This window comes from Aethalodelphis obliquidens, unplaced genomic scaffold (assembly GCF_003676395.1).
Source record: "Aethalodelphis obliquidens isolate GAN/ISIS:26980383/991018 unplaced genomic scaffold, ASM367639v1 scaffold33, whole genome shotgun sequence".
Lineage (NCBI taxonomy): Eukaryota > Metazoa > Chordata > Mammalia > Artiodactyla > Delphinidae > Aethalodelphis > Aethalodelphis obliquidens.
The window spans coordinates 9,119,319-9,140,668 of record NW_020837977.1 but is presented as its reverse complement, the minus strand read 5'-3'; the positions used below and the strand labels follow the sequence as shown (position 1 = coordinate 9,140,668).

The 21,350-nt window shown below is 36.9% G+C and overlaps 1 protein-coding gene across 4 annotated transcripts in view; it reads right to left on the bottom strand.

The window, feature by feature from the left end:
• ARFGEF1 (ARF guanine nucleotide exchange factor 1) overlaps positions 1 to 21,350 on the bottom strand; it is a 138,895-nt gene that overhangs the window by 17,087 nt on the left and 100,458 nt on the right. For all 4 annotated transcript variants that reach the window (XM_027127953.1, XM_027127950.1, XM_027127951.1 and 1 more), the window contains 11 exons: positions 20,226 to 20,354; positions 19,177 to 19,335; positions 18,777 to 18,927; positions 12,293 to 12,383; positions 7,364 to 7,404; positions 7,099 to 7,268; positions 6,585 to 6,736; positions 6,288 to 6,460; positions 5,153 to 5,313; positions 4,189 to 4,319; positions 1,263 to 1,392 (listed from right to left, as the gene is read on the bottom strand). In XM_027127953.1, the coding sequence (XP_026983754.1) occupies positions 1,263 to 1,392; positions 4,189 to 4,319; positions 5,153 to 5,313; positions 6,288 to 6,460; positions 6,585 to 6,736; positions 7,099 to 7,268; positions 7,364 to 7,404; positions 12,293 to 12,383; positions 18,777 to 18,927; positions 19,177 to 19,335; positions 20,226 to 20,354 (1,488 nt within the window). The remainder of the gene's footprint in view (positions 1 to 1,262; positions 1,393 to 4,188; positions 4,320 to 5,152; positions 5,314 to 6,287; positions 6,461 to 6,584; positions 6,737 to 7,098; positions 7,269 to 7,363; positions 7,405 to 12,292; positions 12,384 to 18,776; positions 18,928 to 19,176; positions 19,336 to 20,225; positions 20,355 to 21,350) is intronic.

Genomic DNA, 21,350 nt, shown 5'->3' with positions numbered 1-21,350 from the left:
GTTTAAAATAAAATGGGTGTAAGTAGGGGACTTCCCTGGTGGTGCAGTCGTTAAGAATCCGCCTGCCAATGCAGGGGACACAGGTTCGAGCCCTGGTTCAGGAAGATCCCACATGCTGCGGAGCAAGGAAGCCTGTGCGCCACAACTACTGAGCCTGCGTTCTAGAGCCCGCGAGCCACAACGACTGAGCCTGCATTCTAGAGCCCGTGAGCCACAACGATTGAGCCTGCATTCTAGAGCCCGTGAGCCACAACTACTGAGCCCACACATCACAACTACTGGAGCCCACGCGCCTAGAGCTGTTGCTCCACAAGAGAAGCCCGCACACAGCAACGAGGAGCAGTCCCCACTTGTCATACTTAGAGAAAGCCCGCACAGCAACAAAGACCCCACACAGCCCCCCAAAAAGGGGGGGGGAGTGTAAGAATTTCTTTATTTTTCTCAAATGGACTAATCTGGACTAATTTTTTTTATTTTAATTTTTTTTTTTGCGGTACGCGGGCCTCTCACCGTTGTGGCCTCTCCCGTTGCGGAGCACAGGCTCCAGACACGCAGGCTCAGCGGCCATGGCTCATGGGCCCAGCCGCTCCACGGCACGTGGGATCTTCCCGGACCGGGGCACGAACCCGTGTCCCCTGCATTGGCAGGCGGACTCTCAAACACTGCACCACCAGGGAAGCCCTGGACTAATTTTTATACATGGTTTTGTGCCAGGGCATAAACATATGTCTACTTAGTCCACTTTATAAAATGTTTTAAGAGTCTACCTGTAGATCTAAAATAAAATTTTGTGCAGGTCAGAGAGGCCCCAAATTTGCATTTAATACACTATATGGGACAAAACACGGAGACCTGATGTTCTTTCCCACACTTACTGAAACACATACTGTAACTGGACTGTAGTAAGAGACTTTGAAATAAATAAATAAATAACCACGCGTTCCTTCTCCAATTCAGAGTAAGACGCCCTACGAATACTAAGGAGGGCTACTGATGTTTTACTTGTGACAACATTAAAATGAGGAAAAGACACTGGAAGTTCAACAAAAACACTGAAAACAAAACCCAGTTCATTAACTCACTTCTATCCCCAAATTGCACTGTTTACAAAGACTTACTACTATATTATAATGCCTTAAAGAAAAAATTTCTAGGATTTTTTTTCTGTTCACTGTGCTTAAATCTGAAATACTAAAATGTATTAGGGAAGAAAAGAACCTTCTGATGTCACTGTGTTAAATGAAAACCTCATGTTCTCTTACCTCTGTCTGCTGTTCTGGCAATTTCATGTTGTCGAAGATTCTGAAAACAATTCTAAATAAATCCTGCCACCAGTGTTTTTCATAAGTGTGGCCATAAGTTTTCATTATTTCAAACATTACTGTTAAACCCCTAAAATGATAACATGTAATTAGGAAAGCTATAATACAAAAAAGCATACCACATTAGTATCCCCCTCCTAAAATAGTTTTTATAGTTAGTGCACAAAGTTACTGAAAGCAAAGTTTAAAACTGGTTTTAAACTAACATATGATACTGAGCTTTAAAAAATTTAGGTTGTAAAACAGGTTTCTTTAGGATGCATCTTTTAGGAAAAAATTCCAAAGGCCTTGGCCTGAAAATTTTTTCTTCTACTTTTCTTCCACTCCCACCCCATCATTCCAGCATTTAAAAAATGTAAATGGAATTATAGATTGAGAAAGATCATCATTTGGGTGAATATTAATTTTGTGGCACTGTGGCCATGGAACTCAGTCTAAGAACAAATAAAATTAGATTTTGGAAAATCTTTTTCAAAGAGCTACAGGAATTTTTAGTTAACACTCTAATTGTTCATATAATATCCTCAAACTGAAGGATTTATCAAACTAATCCACTAAGACACCAGTGTGCGCAGGGTGTCTGCTTCCTGCTGTACCCCAGGCCAGAGCAGCACCTCTCACACAGGGGCACACAGTTAAGCGTTCCTTGAACAAATAAACTGCTTTAATATCCCATTCTTCTCCTTTGAATAAGTGTTAAAACTAAAACTCAAAAGTGCCTTCTGATTCCTTATTACCTTTCTTGAAATAATGCCTTCATGTAAACATTAAAAAGCTTGATCTTTTCTCTATACATTAATTTCTTCTAGTAAAATATAGGTACCCTTCCACTTAGAAAAGGTTTATATTTCGAAAAGTCTGACAGTAAGCCAGAACAGAATTTCCTTTGAAACACTCCATAAGGACTGGTACGTGGTCTAGTTCATTTGCTGCTATGCTACCCCCGGGCCTAGTACATGCCTGATGCATAGTGGGCTCTAAACAAGTACTTGTTCAACAGATGTGTAAAATAACATTACGGTAGTTCAGTCCTACGGCAAGTTCACAACAGTTTATTTGATCTGTAAGATACCTAATGTGTAAAATCAGAAGTAAAGGAACTACAGTAAAGGAATTCCTGTGGAAGAAACACACTCTGTCTTCCCCAGGAGAACCGTGTCAGAGTTCCATGTCTCCCCTACAATGGGACAAGGCTCCCTCTTCCTCCCACTCCAAGTAACCTGGATGCTAACCCCCAGGGCTGGGGTGAGTGGATGTGAAAATCCTGTTTCTTCCAGGCCCCCAAAGCAAGCACAGATCTATAGAGGTTTCCAAGGCTTTTTACTATTGAACAAGTTTTGATGAATACTTAAGTTGCTGGTGTAGGGAAAAAGAATGTGTAGGGCTCCAGGTTAATTATTCAACCCTAAATCTACAGAATTCTGAGGGACTCAAATGAGAACGCATTTGGAAGTACTTTGTAATTAGTGTGTTATACAAATCGTAGTGCTGCATTTTTAAATGTAATCTAAATAACTGCCTTTACAAATCCTGGAATGAGGTAAGAAAATCAAAGCCATCACTGAACAAAAAGTTTACTCATACTTCCCCTCTTTTTTACCAACTAGAACATCCCTTTTCTCTTCTCTTTAACAACTAGACCCATCCATAATCTGAACATAGGAAAGGGTGAGAAGCAACATAGCGTGGTCCCAGACAAGGACAGGCTGAGAGGCTAAGAAAGCAGGTAGGTCCACGTCAAGCAGACTTCTACAAATAAACAAGGGCAGGGAGGTGGGTGCTGAGTTTCTATGACTCGTCAGTTATGACATGTTCGTTGCTCTACTGAAGTGGCTGGACATTTGAAAGCTGTATATCTAAATAATTTAGAGTTATATCAACTGAGGGCCATCTTGAATTTTATCAAGTTTCCTAACAGGTCCACTGACGAAAATCCTCAATGCCTACATGTGAAATATAATATGTGCTTGTGATTTACTAAATTCTATAACAAGTTTCCAAGGCGTGAGTCATATTTTGCATTATTTTCTATCTCACAAAATGTGTTATAACAAATAGCACTATAAAAGTGAAACATTTCTTAGGCTATAAAACAAACTTAACCGTGGCTGGGGACAGGTGTGGTTCTGGCGTAAGTGGTGGAAGGAGAGATTCATTCTTTCATTATATTCTATCACTGATTCGTTACAAGTCTATACTACCTTTCTGATGCACTGTTGACAGACATTAGGATACACAAGTTGGTCATTCCAATTTGGCCATCAAAAAATACAGGGTGAGAAAAACAATACTATGGGATTGATATGAACTCTAACAAATTCATAACAACTTCTTATAACTGTAAGAAGTGTGCACTGAGTACCTGTCTGGTTACATTATACCCATAATAGTTTCTTTACAAATGGACTGGATATTCATATAGATCTTTTATTGACAATATACTTTTGAAAGAGTTCAATTCTTTTTGAACAGGCCTATATTATTCAAAACTATGTTACTGGCCAGTCTTCAAAAAGAAATGGTTCTTCACCTAAAATCCACCAAAGACATGCATTTGGAAATTCTTTTATCATTCATCAGAAGATAAATTTTGGTGCTAACTTCAATTTCTGATTGGAAACAAATGTATGAAAAGAAAGAATGTGTAAATTAACATAGAACCTAAAACTCAAAGTAGGCCATAATCAAATTTTAAGGAAAAGTAATTTATTTCCATTTTTTATTGTTGCTCTACATAACATATTTTAAAATCTGCCTATCGAATAACTACTATATTGGATAAAATTGAACTTGAGTTCACATAAGTTGATTTGATTAAAGTAAGAATAAGCCTCTCAAAATTTCAATTTCAAGTACTGGCTGTTACCTGGTTCTCACATCTAACTTGCATCTGTTGATGACACAGGACAACTCAAAGAGAGCTGGGAACCATCCCCTCACCCAAACCCTGTCTTCAGGTGCCACATTCATGTCGTCACTTGTGTATTCCTTGAAAGCCTTCAAGAAGAAATGCAGGTTTACTAAAGGCAAAACATAATACCTATACATTAAGCATATTATTTCTCCAAAAATTTTTTTAACACTTTACTAATCAAAAGTGAGCAATCTGATACCTTAAAAAAAGATGGAGATTACAACTGCCTATAGAGCACTGGACTAAAAACCAGAAGCTGCTTTCAGCTTCAACTCCATCACCAGTTTTCTGCATTATTCAAGTTTCCATTTTTATCATTTAAATGGTTATTACATCATGCAGCCATGGCACCGCACTGGGGAGGTGTGAAGTTCAAATGAGTAGATGTACATAAGAAGAACGAAATGCCCCACAGGTCCCTGTCAGTATGTAGTAAAAATCTATGAAGCATCACTGCTCCTTATGACAGTTACAAAGATAGATTCAGATATGCAAGTCAAAGCTGGCAGCCAGGTTGCCAATTCAACCTTTCACTTCAGTGCTTAAGCCTACACTCACCCATAGTCAACTTCAGTATATTACGGTAATGGCTAAAAACACAGGCTTGGGTTCAAATCCCAGGTCTCCTTTACTATCCCCCGCAGGCAGGGGCACATTTTTAACTTCCTTGTGCCTCAGATTCCTTGTCTACATGGGGCTATAACACAACCTATTCCATAAAGCTGTTATGGAATATTAAACAAGTTAATACACGTGAAACACTCAGAAAAATACCTGACATCTTCAACAAATGTAACCATAACTCAGATAATTTTGAAAATTCAATACTTCATATCCCCACAATTCCCAAATAAACTTAGATCTCTGACTGGAAATAAATGCTCAGTAACATTCTGTTTACTAAATGATGCTATACCTGAGGTCTATCAGACACGTATTTTGCACAATGGCGAATAAGTCGAATTGCTTCCATACTTGTGTCTGGGAAAGCTGCATTGCATGCAAATTCAGACAAGCATTTCACTGCATCCTGGAAAGAATCAATGGTTGCTGGAAAGTGTTTTTCAAACACAAGGGCTATACGGGAGAAAAACACATAAATATAATTATCAACTTTCAGCTTTTCTTAATTATACCTCAAATACACCAACCTCTAGATGTAATGGATACTTCTTAAAGACTAAGGGTTTTAATGTCCAATAGACATCGGTTCCAACGGCTGTCCTGACCAGTTACTTGACTGCCTTGAGTAGTAGAAACAGGGAAACAGGTCTGTGTTTTGTTTACACGATAAACCCAGCACCTAATAGAGTGACTGGTACACAGTAGATACAAAATCAACAGTTGTTGAGTGAATATTCAAAATTACATTTAATCTCTCTGGATCTGAGTTTCTTAATCTATAAAATGGCGATAATAATCTGCACAGGATAGTGGTAAGCACTAAATAAAATGTTAAGCACAGTGCTTAGCACTGTACTTAATTTACTTAATTCAAGCAAGCACTCAATAAATGACAGCTATGATGATGTCATCATTCTTGATGTTGATGATGATGACATCATTATCTTCTAGAGAGGCTTAATTTAGATCCTTAGTATTTTATTCTTCTTTAAAGTCAAAGGAGGCTGTGTAGTGCAGTGGTGAAAAACAAATGCTGTGCTTTAAGACTCTCTGGCTTTGCATCTCAACTCCATCACTCACTAGTTTTGTGCCTTTAGACAAATTACTTAACCTCAGTGGGTCTGAGTTTCCTTATCTATTAAAAAAAAGAGAGAGAGAATAAAAAAGATATTTATCTCATACAGTTACTGTGAAGACTGAAGAAAATGCATGCAAAGTGCTTATAGTGCTTGCCATATAGTAAACATTCGAATAAATGTTAACTATAATATTACAATAATGATAATACTGTCACCATTTACTCTGCTTCTGTAGGCAAAACTTGGAAAACTTAAAGCCCATGAGGAGCCCATCATCTTATACTTGAATTATCTTCTGAACACATTAAAGTTTTGTTTTAACTTGAACAGAGCTTAGAGGATACTCACTGACAATATGCCCCGTTGTTTGGAACGCAAGTTCAACTATGCTTTCATCTTGATCGGATGCCGCTAGATGAAATACAGAGAAAATGTTCTTCCATCCAGACCGAATGTTAGCAGCTTGAGAATTAACCATCTGTGCTATACACCGTACAACCATATCTCGAATTGTTGGAGACCTAAAATATTAATACAATCGCTTGGATAAAACTCATCAGGTTTTTTTCCTTTTCTTCTGTTTTTCCCCCTACTGAGGAAAATAAGGTATTTTTCTGATATTAAGCAATTCAACAAATATAGTACCTGTTCCGTTTCATTATATGTTCAAAAGGTCTTAAGAAATCCTTCTGGAATCTGAAATTAGCAAGCTCCCCTTTCTCTAAGAACTTCATTGACAATTGCCTCAAGGAGTCTACTGCAAAAATAGCTACATCTTCATTAGGATTACAGCCAACCTGTAATGGCAACAGAAATACAGGGTGCTAATATCAGCAGTGAAACTTGCTAATTCTTTATTTTTTATTTTAGAAAACATATATAACTAATAGCATAGATAGGTAAATTCAAAGATTCTCCATAAAGGCACTAAGTGTGCTAACAATATTTCTCAACAAGAACATATTTTAACTAAATTCTTAAAACCTAGAGCAATTATTTTTAAAAGAAAAAACAGGACTCAAAGGGTTTTCTAAATCTAACTACAAAAATGTAATAAAAAACTGATTGGAAAGGAAAAAGGTCTCAATTAGATTATGATAAGGAAATTTTAAACAACAAAAAATTACAAATTAAGCAAATCCTATAATTACTCAAATACCTTATTAAAATGATCTCCAATAACTTCCCAAATTCGAGACCACTGCAGTCTTATTCTTCCCATGTTGTAATATGATATTTCTACTATTTTTTGTAGACTAAACATTCTTGGATGTGTAGTGGAAAGTAATTCATCCATAGACACAGCACAGAGCCAACGGACAAAGTCCACTATAATATAAATGGATTAACATTTTTAAAACTTAACTTTGAAGTCTTTTAAGCTAAAAAATCAGTTTTTAAGTGGAGTAAATGTACATACTTACCAATAGCATTTCCATCTAGCCTTGTGGACCCTGTAAATATTCTAAAGAAAAAAATATAATTCAAAAACTTGTAATGTCTCACTTCTGATACATCAATTCAAAAGTAAGTGGCCTGGGGTACGAGCTACTTTTATCTGTTTTAAGGGAACAAAAAATCAGGTAATCAAATGAATATTTTTTATCATGTATTTTAGTGACAAGTATAGCTTGGATGTCCCTCCCTCCCTCCTTTGTACCGAATGATATATTAGAGCACAAATACACTGTTGTAATTTTTTTATTAGTAAATTTATAAACACTAAGAAAGGTCTCTTATGAGAGTCTTAGAATAAGAAAAATGTTAAGCTGTAAAACTAATAATTGGCATACACAAAACAAGATTTTTCAATTTTCCTGAGTATTTACCCACATTAAACATGTTCTTAAAATGAAAACTTCTACTTTATTTTTATAAGCAATGTGTGTTTGATTCAAAAACTCATTTATGTTAAATTACAAATGGTTAATAGAACCTTGCAAATAGTCTCCAACAGTTTAACCAACAAGTGGCTAACCCACTTTTCTTACAGCATTCAAATGGTGAGAGCTAAGCTATGCTGTCCAGCTTTGCCCTGCCTTCTTCACTGAGCTCTTTTATCGTGTTTCAAAGTTTCATAAAAGATTTCAGCATAAACATATTAGTCCTCTTAAAGTCTGCATTTTTATCCATGTTCCGAGCTTGTAACCAAGGGTTTGATACGACTTCCAGGATGAACTGATATTCCGTAATTTAAAATGTACATCATAGTATTTGCACGATAAAAAGGAAACCTCAAAGGCAGCAGCAGGTCAAATATTAAACTTAGAAATAACAGTCGTCATAGTAACAGTAATAGCTACCAACAATCACAAGGTGGATACTATCCTAATTGCTTTATATATATATCCACTCACATAATAATCACAAACACCATGATTATATATACTGTTATATTGACAATTTTATCAACATAGAAACTGAGGCACAAAGATATTGAATAACTTTCTGAAAGTCACAGGATCAATAAGTGTTAGAGACAAGATTCAAACCAGGACAGGCAGACTCCAGAGTCCACCCTCTCAACCATTTTGCTATACTGCTTCACACTTACCTGAGCAAAACATAATTTAAACATTTAAAATACATTCTAGTTTTTTCCTACTACCACTATCTAAAAATTCTGGGTATATCATGATTTTTCAACCTCAATGTCCTTGAAGGTCTATGCATCCTGGCAATGAGTAACAAAAACAAGATAGGAAAAATGGCTTAAAAACTGACAATGCAATAACTCAGAATCTGATCTCCTGCCAAAGGGGTATCTTGAGATTTCCTATATTGCTCTTATCAGTAGAACAAAACAACAATTCAAAAATCTGACTGAAAACACAATCTGGGAGAAAAAGTAAGAGTAATGGGGCCCCACTGAATCCACTGGTTAGACTGGATCCAGAAATTTACAATATACAAAGCCTACAAACCTCTCACATGAACAAAAATGAGATTCGCTAGACTCTGCATTGTGAATGTCATTAAGCTGTTTCTCAAACTAGAGGTATTCTCATGGAAGGCAATGGCTATAAAAACCATACCACAAAGAAGGTCAAAACTAAACAGTACAGGGGAAACAACAGGAGAAGGAACAAAAGAAACGAGAAAGCTTTTTTTCTTTTTTTTAACTGAGAAGGAAGCAAGTGACAAGGCATATAGGAGTAAAGAACAGAAGCTGAGATGGCGATTATATGCAACTCCAGGGGAAAGCAGCAATGAATCCTCTAAATGTGGTGAGATGGTGAAGAACAAAGGCAACAAGAACAGAGAAGTTCGTCAGCAAACAGGTTCTGTCGACTCAGGAGACAGTGGAACGTCGGTGGAGCGCGCATCCTGAGAAAGGACATTTAAATTCCTACTCACTTTGGTAGCCTCTGAGGGGTCACTCTATTTCTAGTAACGCTCCACTAAAGGTAAGTCAGATGGTGGAGCACAGCAGTCTGTGGAGGCATTTAAAGTTAAGCCTTAATATACTAAGGCAGGAGAACAGAGCTGTGTTTCACAGAATCATCTATGAAATGGATTCTACATGCCATGTATGAAAAGCAGAGAACAGAAGTATGAGAATCTCGTGTGTTAATATCAAAAGACATTCCCTGAAAAGTACGAGTAGGAAAAGAAAATTGATAGATTACTAAATTCATTCACATTATGATAGCAATGTAACAATGCAAAAAAAAAAAAAGATAAAACTTGCAGATTCCGGATCAAATAAACTTTTAGCTGTATGCGACATACAGGCAGACTAAACTCCTGTGTATTTAACGTTTTCGTAGTGAAAATATCAGACGCAACATTTACTGCTTAGACCCAAATGAAAGATGTTTATGAGCAAACCCAGTTGGGGAGGAGCTGTCCATATTTTCTGATAGGTGACAGAATATTCCAAAGTGAGGGATGGGTCAGTATAAAGCTAGATCTGGTGTGCTTAAAAAACAATAATAAAAATAAAAACTATGGTACTAAATAACTGCTTTTTAACTTTCAGGGATAAATCATTCCTGGACAAAATCCACCCCTGCAAAGTTTAGTAATACTTATGAAGTATCTGGTTTAACAATGCCTAGCAAATGTTTCCCTAGCAAATCCTAGAGGATCAGGTACCCCAGATTAAAGTGCCCTATATTCTCCTAAATTCTAACAGTACAGGATTCCAAATACAAAACTGAAGATAATCAGAAAATTTTACCATTTTAAAGCTTTTGATGGAACCACATATATCTTTCCATTGATTAATATAATTAAGCAAAGAAAAATTATTTTATTTTCCATATTTAGTTCCTATACTTGTCATAACAGATTATCCAGAACAACAGGCCTAAGGACAGTAAAATGACTTTTCTTGCTGGACAAGTACAGAACTTTCCAGGATGATGCCTGACAATATTCTCACCACTGTCTTGAATACCAGGGATATCTCACTGAATTAGCTTATAGACTAGAATCAGAATATTACAAATAAAAATAAACTCAGATACTCAGAAAGGAATTCAGAAGAAATTTAACAAGGAAGTGATATGTACCACATAAGAATAAAATAATCTTATAACAAATCAAAGAGGTAACTTTTAATGCTGTCACTATAAAGTAAAATTTAAATATTGAGGTCTTGTATAAAACTGGACATTGAATTTATGTTGTAGAAGTATCTGGTGATGAGTTTGAGACAATGAAGTACTAACAGAATTTGTGCTAAGACTCCTCTGAAACAGCACACATTCTTAAAATGGAGAGGCATATCATTTGTTCAAATGAGTGACATGTCTCCCTGTAACAAACAGTGGACAGCTGGATAAATCAGAACTGGCTTTGGTCATACAAAATATGTTATGGAAACAGACTGTTGCCTGAATAGATTCTCATAATGACAGTGAAGATGATTTTCTGGATGGCTAGAAAACCATTTGGAAGACATCTATCCTAGTAGTAGAAGGGCAGATATTACACTGCTCTGGAGCTGTACATGCAGGCAGAAAGGCAGAGAGGTTGAACACACTCAGAGATATGCTGCCTGAGTGTATATCTTGGTGCCACTCCTCCAAATTCTCTACTAATGAAAGGGTTAAGGTAATAATCAAGACAAGATTAGCCTGGTTGTGAGAATGAGCAAATTATCTAATTCCCCTCGTCTCAGTTTCCTCATTTGTAAATTGAGGACAATAATAATACTTATCTCAGAGGCTGCTGAAAGGATAAAATGAAGTAACACATGGAAAGCACTTTGTTTTTTTGGTTTGTTTTAAAGTGAATCAGTTATACATATACGTATATCCAACTCTTTATTAGATCCCCTTCCCAGAAAGCACCCTGAAGAGTGCCAAGCAGCACATGTTAAGCCTTTGAGTTATATAGTAGGTATAAGATGATACACAATCTTTTTTCAACCTTCACAAGAGAAAGGCAAATTACCTCCTTCCCTTAAAAAAAAAAAAAAAAAAAAAAAAAGGAAAGCAAGTGTACATTGGACACGAAGAATTCTTTTCAAGGAAAAAGTTCCAGGGAGTATTGCCAGGGCCAGTAGCAAATGAACACTCTAGTTCTGTCCATACTTAGAGCAAAAAGTTTTTATCTAAAAGCAAAGTAAAATAATGGATCAGCATGAGTCTCTAAGCACCAGAAACAATTATAGTACATATTGTATTTTTGAAAGTTTCCATCAGAAGTGTTAAAAAAAAATTTAAACATCAGTGTTGTAAAATGTTAAGTTTCAATTATTTGGGCATCCATCTGGAAAAAGCTCATCTTCAAAAAAAAAACCACTAGATATTGTTTTACACACAGGGAATTTTTAAAATCTAGAATAAACTAAATATTCTATAGTAAAATAAACCATAGTACAGATTTTCTTTTAGAAAACAAACTAAAAATGAGGAATATCTGGTAATGTATATAATATACAAATTCTGAAATCCTATTCAAAGAAGTTTATAATGAGAATTGCCACCAAACCCCTTCATTTCACCCATAATTCAATACTATATCACACACTCAAAAAGACAAATTATACTCTATTTTAAAACAGGGATAATAAGGGGAGTACATTTTCTATAAAGGAAATTTTAAAAAAGAAAAAAAAAGAACCGTGTTTTTTCTCATCAAGGGTACAATTTCCCTAATGCGCACTAATGTCTATCACTTAAATTTTCATACTGTTTATCTCCTTCCTATATTCTATGATTTGAAAGCAAAATTATAGGTACTTCATCATTTAAATCACAGCATATCACAATACAGTCTTATATTACTTAAGAGAAGATGTCCTGGCAATAACGTTTCTCTTTTAACTAACGAGCAGATACATCTAAGTGCTACAGAATTAAAAGTGTCCATCTGAGAAGGGAATAAAGCAAGCACCTTACCTATCTACGGCAACGACAACACTCTGAGAACTGGTCTCTCCAATGGATTCCTGAATACTTGCTATCTGCTTCCAGTCCACATTTCCTCCAACTGCCACACAGGAAAGGGAGGCATTTCAGTATGAAAAGCATTCAGCGGAAGAGCACACGTTCAGTTCTAAAACACATTTCTGAAATCAGTTATTTTCCTAATGAAAGAAATCAAGCTTTGGGGAAGCGATTCTTTTGGTATCAGTGACCAGTTATCAAGGCCAAAGGTGCTTATTGAGCTATATACTAAGTGCTATACAGACATGGTTAGAGACACAAACTGTGTTTGCAAAGATCACACAACTTAGGGGCACTGAGAATTTTGATCACAAAATTAATGACATTAGGAATAATTTCCCTCACTGTTTAAGAAACACAGCACCAACCCCAGTTCCAAAGATATCTACTAACGGGCTTCCCTGGTGGCGCAGTGGTTGAGAGTCCGCCTGCTGATGCAGGGGACATGGGTTCGTGCCCCGGTCCAGGAAGATCCCACATGCCGCGTCCGTGAGCCACGGCCGCTGAGTCTGCGCGTCAGGAGCCTGTGCTCCACAACGGGAGAAGCCACAACAGTGAGAGGCCCACGTTCCGCAAAAAAAAAAGATACCTACTAAGGAGGATTACCAATTCCATGTATCGAAAATTAGATCTCCCCTGTAATGCACTCTCCAGTCCCATTTACAAATGTTTACCGGAAATTCTACCAGTATGCTGTAATATTCTCTTATTCAAAAGAATCACTCATCTTTTCCCCCAACACTGGTTCCATGTGTTAGGTAGCAAAACAACAGTTTCCCCAGTTTTCAAACTCTTAACCTTACAATCATCTTTGATATCCTTCCCTCCCTCAACTTGCACTAAATCTTTCTTTTGGGCTGTTTTTCATATGATTCATTCATTTTCATCCCTACTCGGTTTAGACCATTGTAACTTCAGGCCCAGATGACTATTACTATATGTAACAGTTCCCTCACTGCTTTCCCTTTTGCTGATTTTCCCCCTCTTCAATCTCTCCTTTCTTCTCCTGGACATTAATTTTCCTAAGTCATCACCTTCATTTTGCTTACTATTACTTTCAGGACAAAGTATAAACTTTTCAGCCTAGAGCTTAAGGCAGTTCCCTTCAACATTTTTTTTTTTTTTTTTTCCCTTCAACATTCTTGCCAATACCTGTCTCTATTCAGGCCATCCCACAACTACCTAAAATTTATCTACCAAGACCCAAATTTGAGTTCTCAATGAAGGATTCCCCTCCACTGTTTCACCTTGCTCTGTAAGTATTTAAGTTTATACTTAAATAAATACTGCTCAAATCAGAATTTCTTCCATTTAGTCTCTTATTTAAATTACTTTAGGTGTGTTACTGTTGCCTTCTCAGCCAGATAAAAAGTTCCAAGATTAGGAACCAAATCATACACTTTCTTTGCATTCCTCTACTCAATATTAAGTCCAAGGCAAACGCTCAACAAATACTTGTGGACTCGACTGACTAGACACTCAATAAATGACTGTTTGAATGCAAACATAATAGACGATGTTATTTAAACTAGCTGAACTCAAATTCTATTCCGGGAACTGAACAAAGTGAAAAGAATGTGATCCCTGTCCTACAGAGCTAACAATTTACCAGGAGAGACAGGCTTACAACCAACTTTAATACAATATAACAATTATTTCATGGCTGAAATGAACTAATTACATATAATACAAGTGTTGTTAAACAGAACTAATTTTGACAGGGGAAGGGAGAATGCGGTGTTAGCTCATGGAAAGGCTTCACATGACAAAATATTAATTCAAGTTAGGCCTAAAAGGATGATCATGTGGGAAAGAAAGGAGAAAAAGCAATTCAGGAAGAAGGAGCAGCATACATAAAGTAATGGAAGTATGCACGTGCAGGTCATGTTCCAACACACTTGGGTGAAGCCATAATGGAGGATGATTCTGGCAGGGGACAATGAAGGAGAGAAAGACGAGCAGTAGGAGATGAAGCTGGAAAAACAGACTAGAAATAGAATGTGAAGAACCTGGACTGTCACGTTTAATGCACTACTTTTGAGAACAGGGAACCATCAGACCTTTTAGGAGATTGACATGATCCAATCTATTTTCTGAAAAATAATTCTGGTAATATCTGTAGAACACAGTGAAACAGGCAGAGCTATTGGAGCCATGGAGACAAATTAAGAGTCTATTTCTATAACACAAGTGAACAAGGATGACAGCCTGAAATAACTGACAGAGAACTGGGGTGGTAGGGAAATACTGTCAAGCCACACCTGAGGTATGTAGCACATTACAGGAATTTAATGAAGAAAAATCTGTGAGAAAAAATAATGCCAGTCACCACATAACTTTCTTTGTGTGTCAACTGAATGTCCTTCCTATAGAGATATCTATACCTTTTATATTTAAATATTGATATAATAATTTGTGATCATTAATAATAAACTTACTTAAAGAATATTTAAAATGCCTAACAATCCAAGAACCAATTTCATAAATATATAAAATCTTTCAGGGCTTCCCTGGTGGTGCAGTGGTTGGGAGTCCACCTGCCAATGCAGGGGACACGGGTTTGAGCCCTGGTCCGGGGGGATCCCACATGCCTCAGAGCGGCTGGGCCTGTGTGCCGCAGCTGCTGAGGCCCGTACGTCTGGAGCCTGTGCTCTGCAGTGGGAGAGGCCACTGCAATGGGAAGCCCACGCACCACAACAAAGAGTAGCCCCCGCTCACCGCAGCTAGGGAGAGCCTGCATGCATCGGCGGGGACCTGACAGCCAGAAATTAAAATAAAATAAAATAAAATAAAATCTTTCAAACATCTGTATAACAGTGTAAGTAACAGGCTAATAATTTCAGTTTTACCAAAGAAATTATTCAAAAGCACAAATATTTAGGTTAACTAAGAACAAAGATGTAGGTGCTGTGATATTCACGTAAGATTTATATGACCAAGCAACTGAATTTTTAAACTTTAATATATACCATAAAAGAACAGTATGCATATAATTCAAACCTAATAATCATATGCTATGTATTCTTTTCTTTCTTTCTTTTTAAAATAAATGTATTTATTTATTTTTGGCTGTGTTGCGTCTTCGTTACTGTGCCCGGGCTTTCTCCAGTTGTGGCGAGCAGGGGCTACTCTTCGTTGTAGTGCGCAGGCTTCTCATTGCAGTGGCTTCTCTTGTTGCGGAGCACGGGCTCTAGGCGCACAGGCTTCAGTAGTTGTGGCACGTGGGCTCAGTAGTTGTGGCTCACGGGCTCCAGAGCACAGGCTCAGTAGTTGTGGCACACGGGCTTAGATGCTCCACGGCACGTGGGATCTTCTCGGGCCAGGGCTCGAACCTGTGTCCCCTGCACTGGCAGGCAGATTCTTAACCACTGTGCCACCAGGGAAGTCCCATGGTGTGTATTCTTAATAACTAAAAGTTCCATGTTTCCAAAAAGTGAAAGTACAGATTTGTATCACAGCAGTAAGAAAAGTCAGATAAACATACACTCAGCCCTATTAACCTGGTTACATGAATATTTGGAGTATGGATGCTGTTAATAAAGGAGGATATTAATTTATTTCTTAAAAAACATATTATATACAGACTAAACCAGCTCAGTCATCTGTACCACATCCTCTTCTAGCTTCAGTTCTGACCACAGCATCCTGAAGAAAGCATTTGTCTGAGCAGGTGACAGGGCACAGTTGGAAGGGTGGACATCTGCCACACTGGGCGAGCTGGGAACTAACCACTGAGATAAGCTGAAGGGAGGGCTCTGCCCAACAGGGGCCACGTCAACGGAGTGGCTCCCTCTAGGACACAGATTAAAATCTGAGAGACCTGATCACTTTGCAGTGAGTGGAGAACACAGCAAGCTGAAAAGAGAAGTGGACGACACAAGAGGAAGCCTATATAAAGCATGAGAGAGGTGGAAGAGTATGGCTGGTCGCTTGAGTGGCTTGGAAGCTTGGAATTTTTATCTCATTTCCAGATTCCAAGTGTATATTTTAATATAAATTCCCTTTTCCTGAAGGGAGAAGACAGCTCATCTCATCTCCTTGCAACCTAAGTAGCACAGCAGCACAGTGATCAAATTAATTTTACTTCATTTTCAAGTATACCACTAAGCATTATCAGCAATTATTATTTCTCTTGTTTTTACTAACACTGATAGAAGATAAAATATTCCACTGGTGTATTATTTTTAGTGTAACCTACTTCTGTTACTTGCCAAAACTGAGCCCTGGCAACCTCAACTATCTTTGGTTGGGCTTTCCTCCACTCCCTAGGACTTATTGGAAAAAAAAAAAAAAAGCAGCTTTCAAAAGCTGCTGAATCAATCAATGCACATTCACTTCACTTGCCTGTAAATATTTTTCATTTGTATCTCATTCTGCCTGCTGGAACAATTATAGTTCTAATGTCTGAGTCAGACTTCCAGGTTACTTCCAGGTTACATACATCACCAACCATGCAGGTGCTCAGGCAGTTCTAAATCCTGCAGCTGGCTCACCAAGTCATCGGGTCTATACCTACAACCTCCCAGAATCACAGAATCTAAGATACAAGTGAGGTACAGGCTGCACTGCTGGCTGCCACAGCTGGATTACCACTGGGAACTAACTGTTCCAGTCCAGCCTGAAGCCACACAACATGGCCCTCATCTTTACTTCCTTCTCTATGGATTGTTTTTCAAGCTTGAAATTCTTCTAAATTTCCTAAGAATTTTTATTGCAAGCAACAACAGAGAAATCACTAAATCATGAAAAGATAGAAATGTCCAGAAATACAGTGTTACAGTACAAAGCCTCAAAAGGTAAATGGTGGGATTTCCCCAGTGGCGCAGTGGTTAAGAATCCACCTGCCAATGGAGAAGACACAGGTTCAATCCCTGGTGTGGGAAGATCCCACATGCCCTGGAGCAACTAAGCCTGTGTGCCACAACTACTGAGGCTGTGCTCTAGAGCTCACACGCCACAACTACTGAAGCCTGTGTGCTCTGGGGCCCGCGTACCACAACTACTGAGCCTGCGAGCTGCAATTACTGAAGCCCGTGCTCCGCACCAAGAGAAGCCACTGCAATGAGAAGCCCGCACACGGCAACAAAGAGTAGCCTCTACTCGCTGCAACTAGAGAAAGCCCATGCGCAGCAACGAAGACCCAATGCAGCCAAAAATAAATAACATTATTTTTTAAAAAAAGGTAAATAGTAAATATTCTTAGATCTCAGGTTTATTCCTTCTTGTTCTCTTTAAGTCATGTCTCTAGATTTCTTGGTTGGAAGTGAGGTAGGGAGGATGGATAAAGAATAATCCAGGAACAATTAATATACCAGCCACTGTACTAAGTCCACATATATATATTTTTATTTAATCCTGACAACTCTGTAAGTAGATATTACCATTAGTTTGCAAAAGAGGAATTCGAAGCTCAGAGAATTAAAGTAACTTGCACACAGTAAAGAAGAAATATGGAAGAATTCAAACCCAGAAGTACAGTATTCAAAGTGAAAGACAGTCTAAACTTGGCTTCTTCCCTGGTGGAACCCTTTCCATTTATGACTAAAAATGTATTGTCTTTGGTTCCTCTGTACCCATTTCTGCTAATACCTTCCTTTTTTTTCTACTGGGTTAAATCTGGAAGGTCCTGGCTATACTGAGTTCATGGGGAACCATGGGAAAGTTTCCAGACTGGCATAAGAGTTTGGTTATGTCTGCACAGCGCCTTTAAAAAAATATGAATATGAATGCTTTCTCCAGTTGCCCCAACTATTTACCATCTTAAGCCTTCACTCATAAATGTTATCTGCTTAGTCTTAAAAGCTGGTTATTTTTTTATATAGATTTTCAGATTATTTTCCATTACAGGTTATTACAAATATTAAATATAGTTCCTTGCACCATGCAGTAAATCCCTGTTGCTTATCTATTTTATGTACAGTAGTTTGTATCTGTTAATCCCATATTCCTAATTTTTCCCTTCCCCCCTCCCTATTCCCTTTGGTAAATATAAATTTGTTTTCTATGTTTGTGAGTCTGTTTCTGTTTTGCATACAGATTCATTTGTATTATCTTTTAGATTCCACCTGTAAGTGATATCATATAATATTTGTCCTTCTCTGTCTGACTTACTTCACTAAATATAATATTCTCAGTCCATTCATGTTGCTGCAAATGGCAATATTTCATTCTTTTTTAGGTAAAAGCTGGTAATTTTAAACTGAACCTTTCTCCCACCCCCAACTGTGAGATTATGACTAATGGTCACTTAATATTGGAAACTAGACGAGGCAAAAAAGACTTACAATGTCACCTTGCTTTCCCCTCATAAGGCTAGTCAAAGGGCATTTTATCTTATCCCTCTAATTCTGTTTTATTGCTACAAAAAAGTTACTTATATTGAGCAAGTTAAAAATAAATTTTGATACTTCACAAAAGTAATTCAAAAACTTCTCACCTAGCCCGAGACCCACAAATTCATCAGCAGCCTGCTCTTTTGTTCCCGTAAGAGATCCTTCTCTGCCTCGCACTGTTCCAGAAATGTACCGAGGTTTCACTCCAGTTCCTATAAGTTGTGCAAGCTCCAACTGACTGATGCACTTCAGAATCTTAATTACAAAAAGGAAAAAAATTTAAATTCCATGTTACAAATGTTCGCAAAAATATTTAAATGTACTCAATCACGATTTAAACATAGGCTACATTATAAATCATTATAAAAAGCTAAATGTACTTACCCTGAATGTACTAAATTAATTTTCTCCCCAAACACTTAAGCATGTCAGTGATATACTGTTTAGCATGAGCTCATTTTATAAACCAGATTGCAAAGCTGAAAATAAAGGAAGTGCTTATACCTCATGCCATGAATTTCCTAGATAATTTCCATCTGTATGAGCCACTGTGATAAGTGTTTTAATTGTGTCAATGTTCTTCTGTTTCATTTCAGTAATCCCAGAACTCACTGTAAGTAAGGTAAATCTTGCTAGCGCCTGGACATATGCATCTCTTTCCAGCTATGAAAAAGAGAAAAAGCAAACTTACATGGTTGTAAACACAACAGGGTAATCCCTAGTTCCCTACTGACAAACTGTTTACTTGTTTAGTAAGTTTTTAACTAAGTCATGAATTACATATAATACCTCAAACTGTAGTTTTTTTAATTTTAAGATGAATGAAGCAGAAAAGGATGAATTTCTAAAACTGAAAGGCAATGGAGGTGTCGAATCAAGACAAGATTTTAGTGACAATAATTCATATATATAGTAAAAAAAAATTCATTGAGCATTTATGTTTCAAGTGACTGAACCAGCAGAAAGCTGATTTATAAATTTGCTCATTTTTTCTCTACAGTTAGACTGCTTTTTAAGCTATAACATTCATAATTAAATGTGAAATGGGTTTTTAAAAAGAAAGCAGGCAAGCATTGGCTAAAATTTATTATCAGACAAAGCATATAAATTACTAGAAGGGACTGTCTTCATAAAAATTGTTCTAGATACTTGGGTCTCTTAAAGATAACTTGTTCTTAGGATAGGTAAAGTTATATATATATATAAAATGTGAAAAATATATGATTCAATAAATAAAAACATGCAACACAGATAAGATATTCAAATTGCAATATAGGAATTCAAACTCTTAAGGAAACTCTGTACATAGCTAATATTCTACAGAGAAAAAACTGCAAACCAAAGTTATTATGATGAATTTTAGACACATCAATAAAGAACTACCCTGTTCCGTCACAGCTTCTTGGAAACGTAAACATGAAGACAGTTAAATTCCATTATAAACTTGAAATTCATTTTTAATAATTTCAACACCAGAAATAATTTAAACTGTAGTAATGACAAAAGTAATTTACGTTTTCCAGACTGGCTACAAAGGCAAAATTCTTTGTTACCTGAATGCTGAAAATGCATGCAATTCTGATTGCACATCTTATACCTTCCAGGCAAAGAGAGGCTACTTCAGTATCATCACAGTCTTGTAGACCCACACTGAACGCAGCCAGAAAAGGGGTCCAAGCCAACTACAAAGATTAAAAATTTGAAATACATCACAAACATCAAGTGATAATTAAACTTTATGATAATACTATATTAACATTTCTCAGATTTCAGGCAATTTGAGGAAGTTCTGAAAAAAACAGCAATGAGTTTCTTGGCATAGTTACTTGGAAAGCTTTCTTAGACAAAGGAGAAACTATATAATGCCGCCTGGGCTTAAATAAGCGGGAGAGCAAAATTATAAATTTGGGAGAGGACACTAGGCATCTTTTAAGCACAGCATCTATAAATTATTTACATTAATGAAAAATGGGAATAGTCAATACTCATAAATTATATTAATTTTACCCCTGACTTCAGAACTCCTCTCCCTCTGTAAGCTGTGTCTCTTGAAATATTTCATGGACTAATTTTATTTCCAAGAAAATCCTTTTAACCATTTTCCACTTGTAACAGTTACATTACTCTCTTTTCTTTAAGCCTGCTCTGTGGACATCATTTAGCCTTATTTATTTATTTTATTTTGGTAGTCAAATATTTTACTTTGAAACATGAGCGATCTCTGGTTCCTAGTTGGACAATATTTTAAAATACAGTTCAATAAAATACGTCTTGATTACAGACTATGAAAGCCAACAAACACTAAATTTTAATAGAACTGAATACCTTGTGAAATTGTAATGTAAAATAAACAAAAAAAGAGAGCTACCTCTGACTACTGAAAATCCTCATATCAAATCATATGTGTATATACTGGTGTGTGCATGTGTGTGTATAACTTTGAAATGTCTGATACAAGAGTATTCGCTGCTTTTGATAGGTCAAAATGAAGCAAAACTATATATCTGTATAGCCATACAGATGAAAAATGTTTATACCAGTGTGGTACGGAAACGACAACTGGAATTTTTTAAAGATCTAAATAAATTTTAGCACTATTAAGAAAAACAGAATCACCCAAAGCTTTGCTTATAACGTCAGAAAGTTTAGAAGTACAAGTGTAATTCCTAAACAGAGGA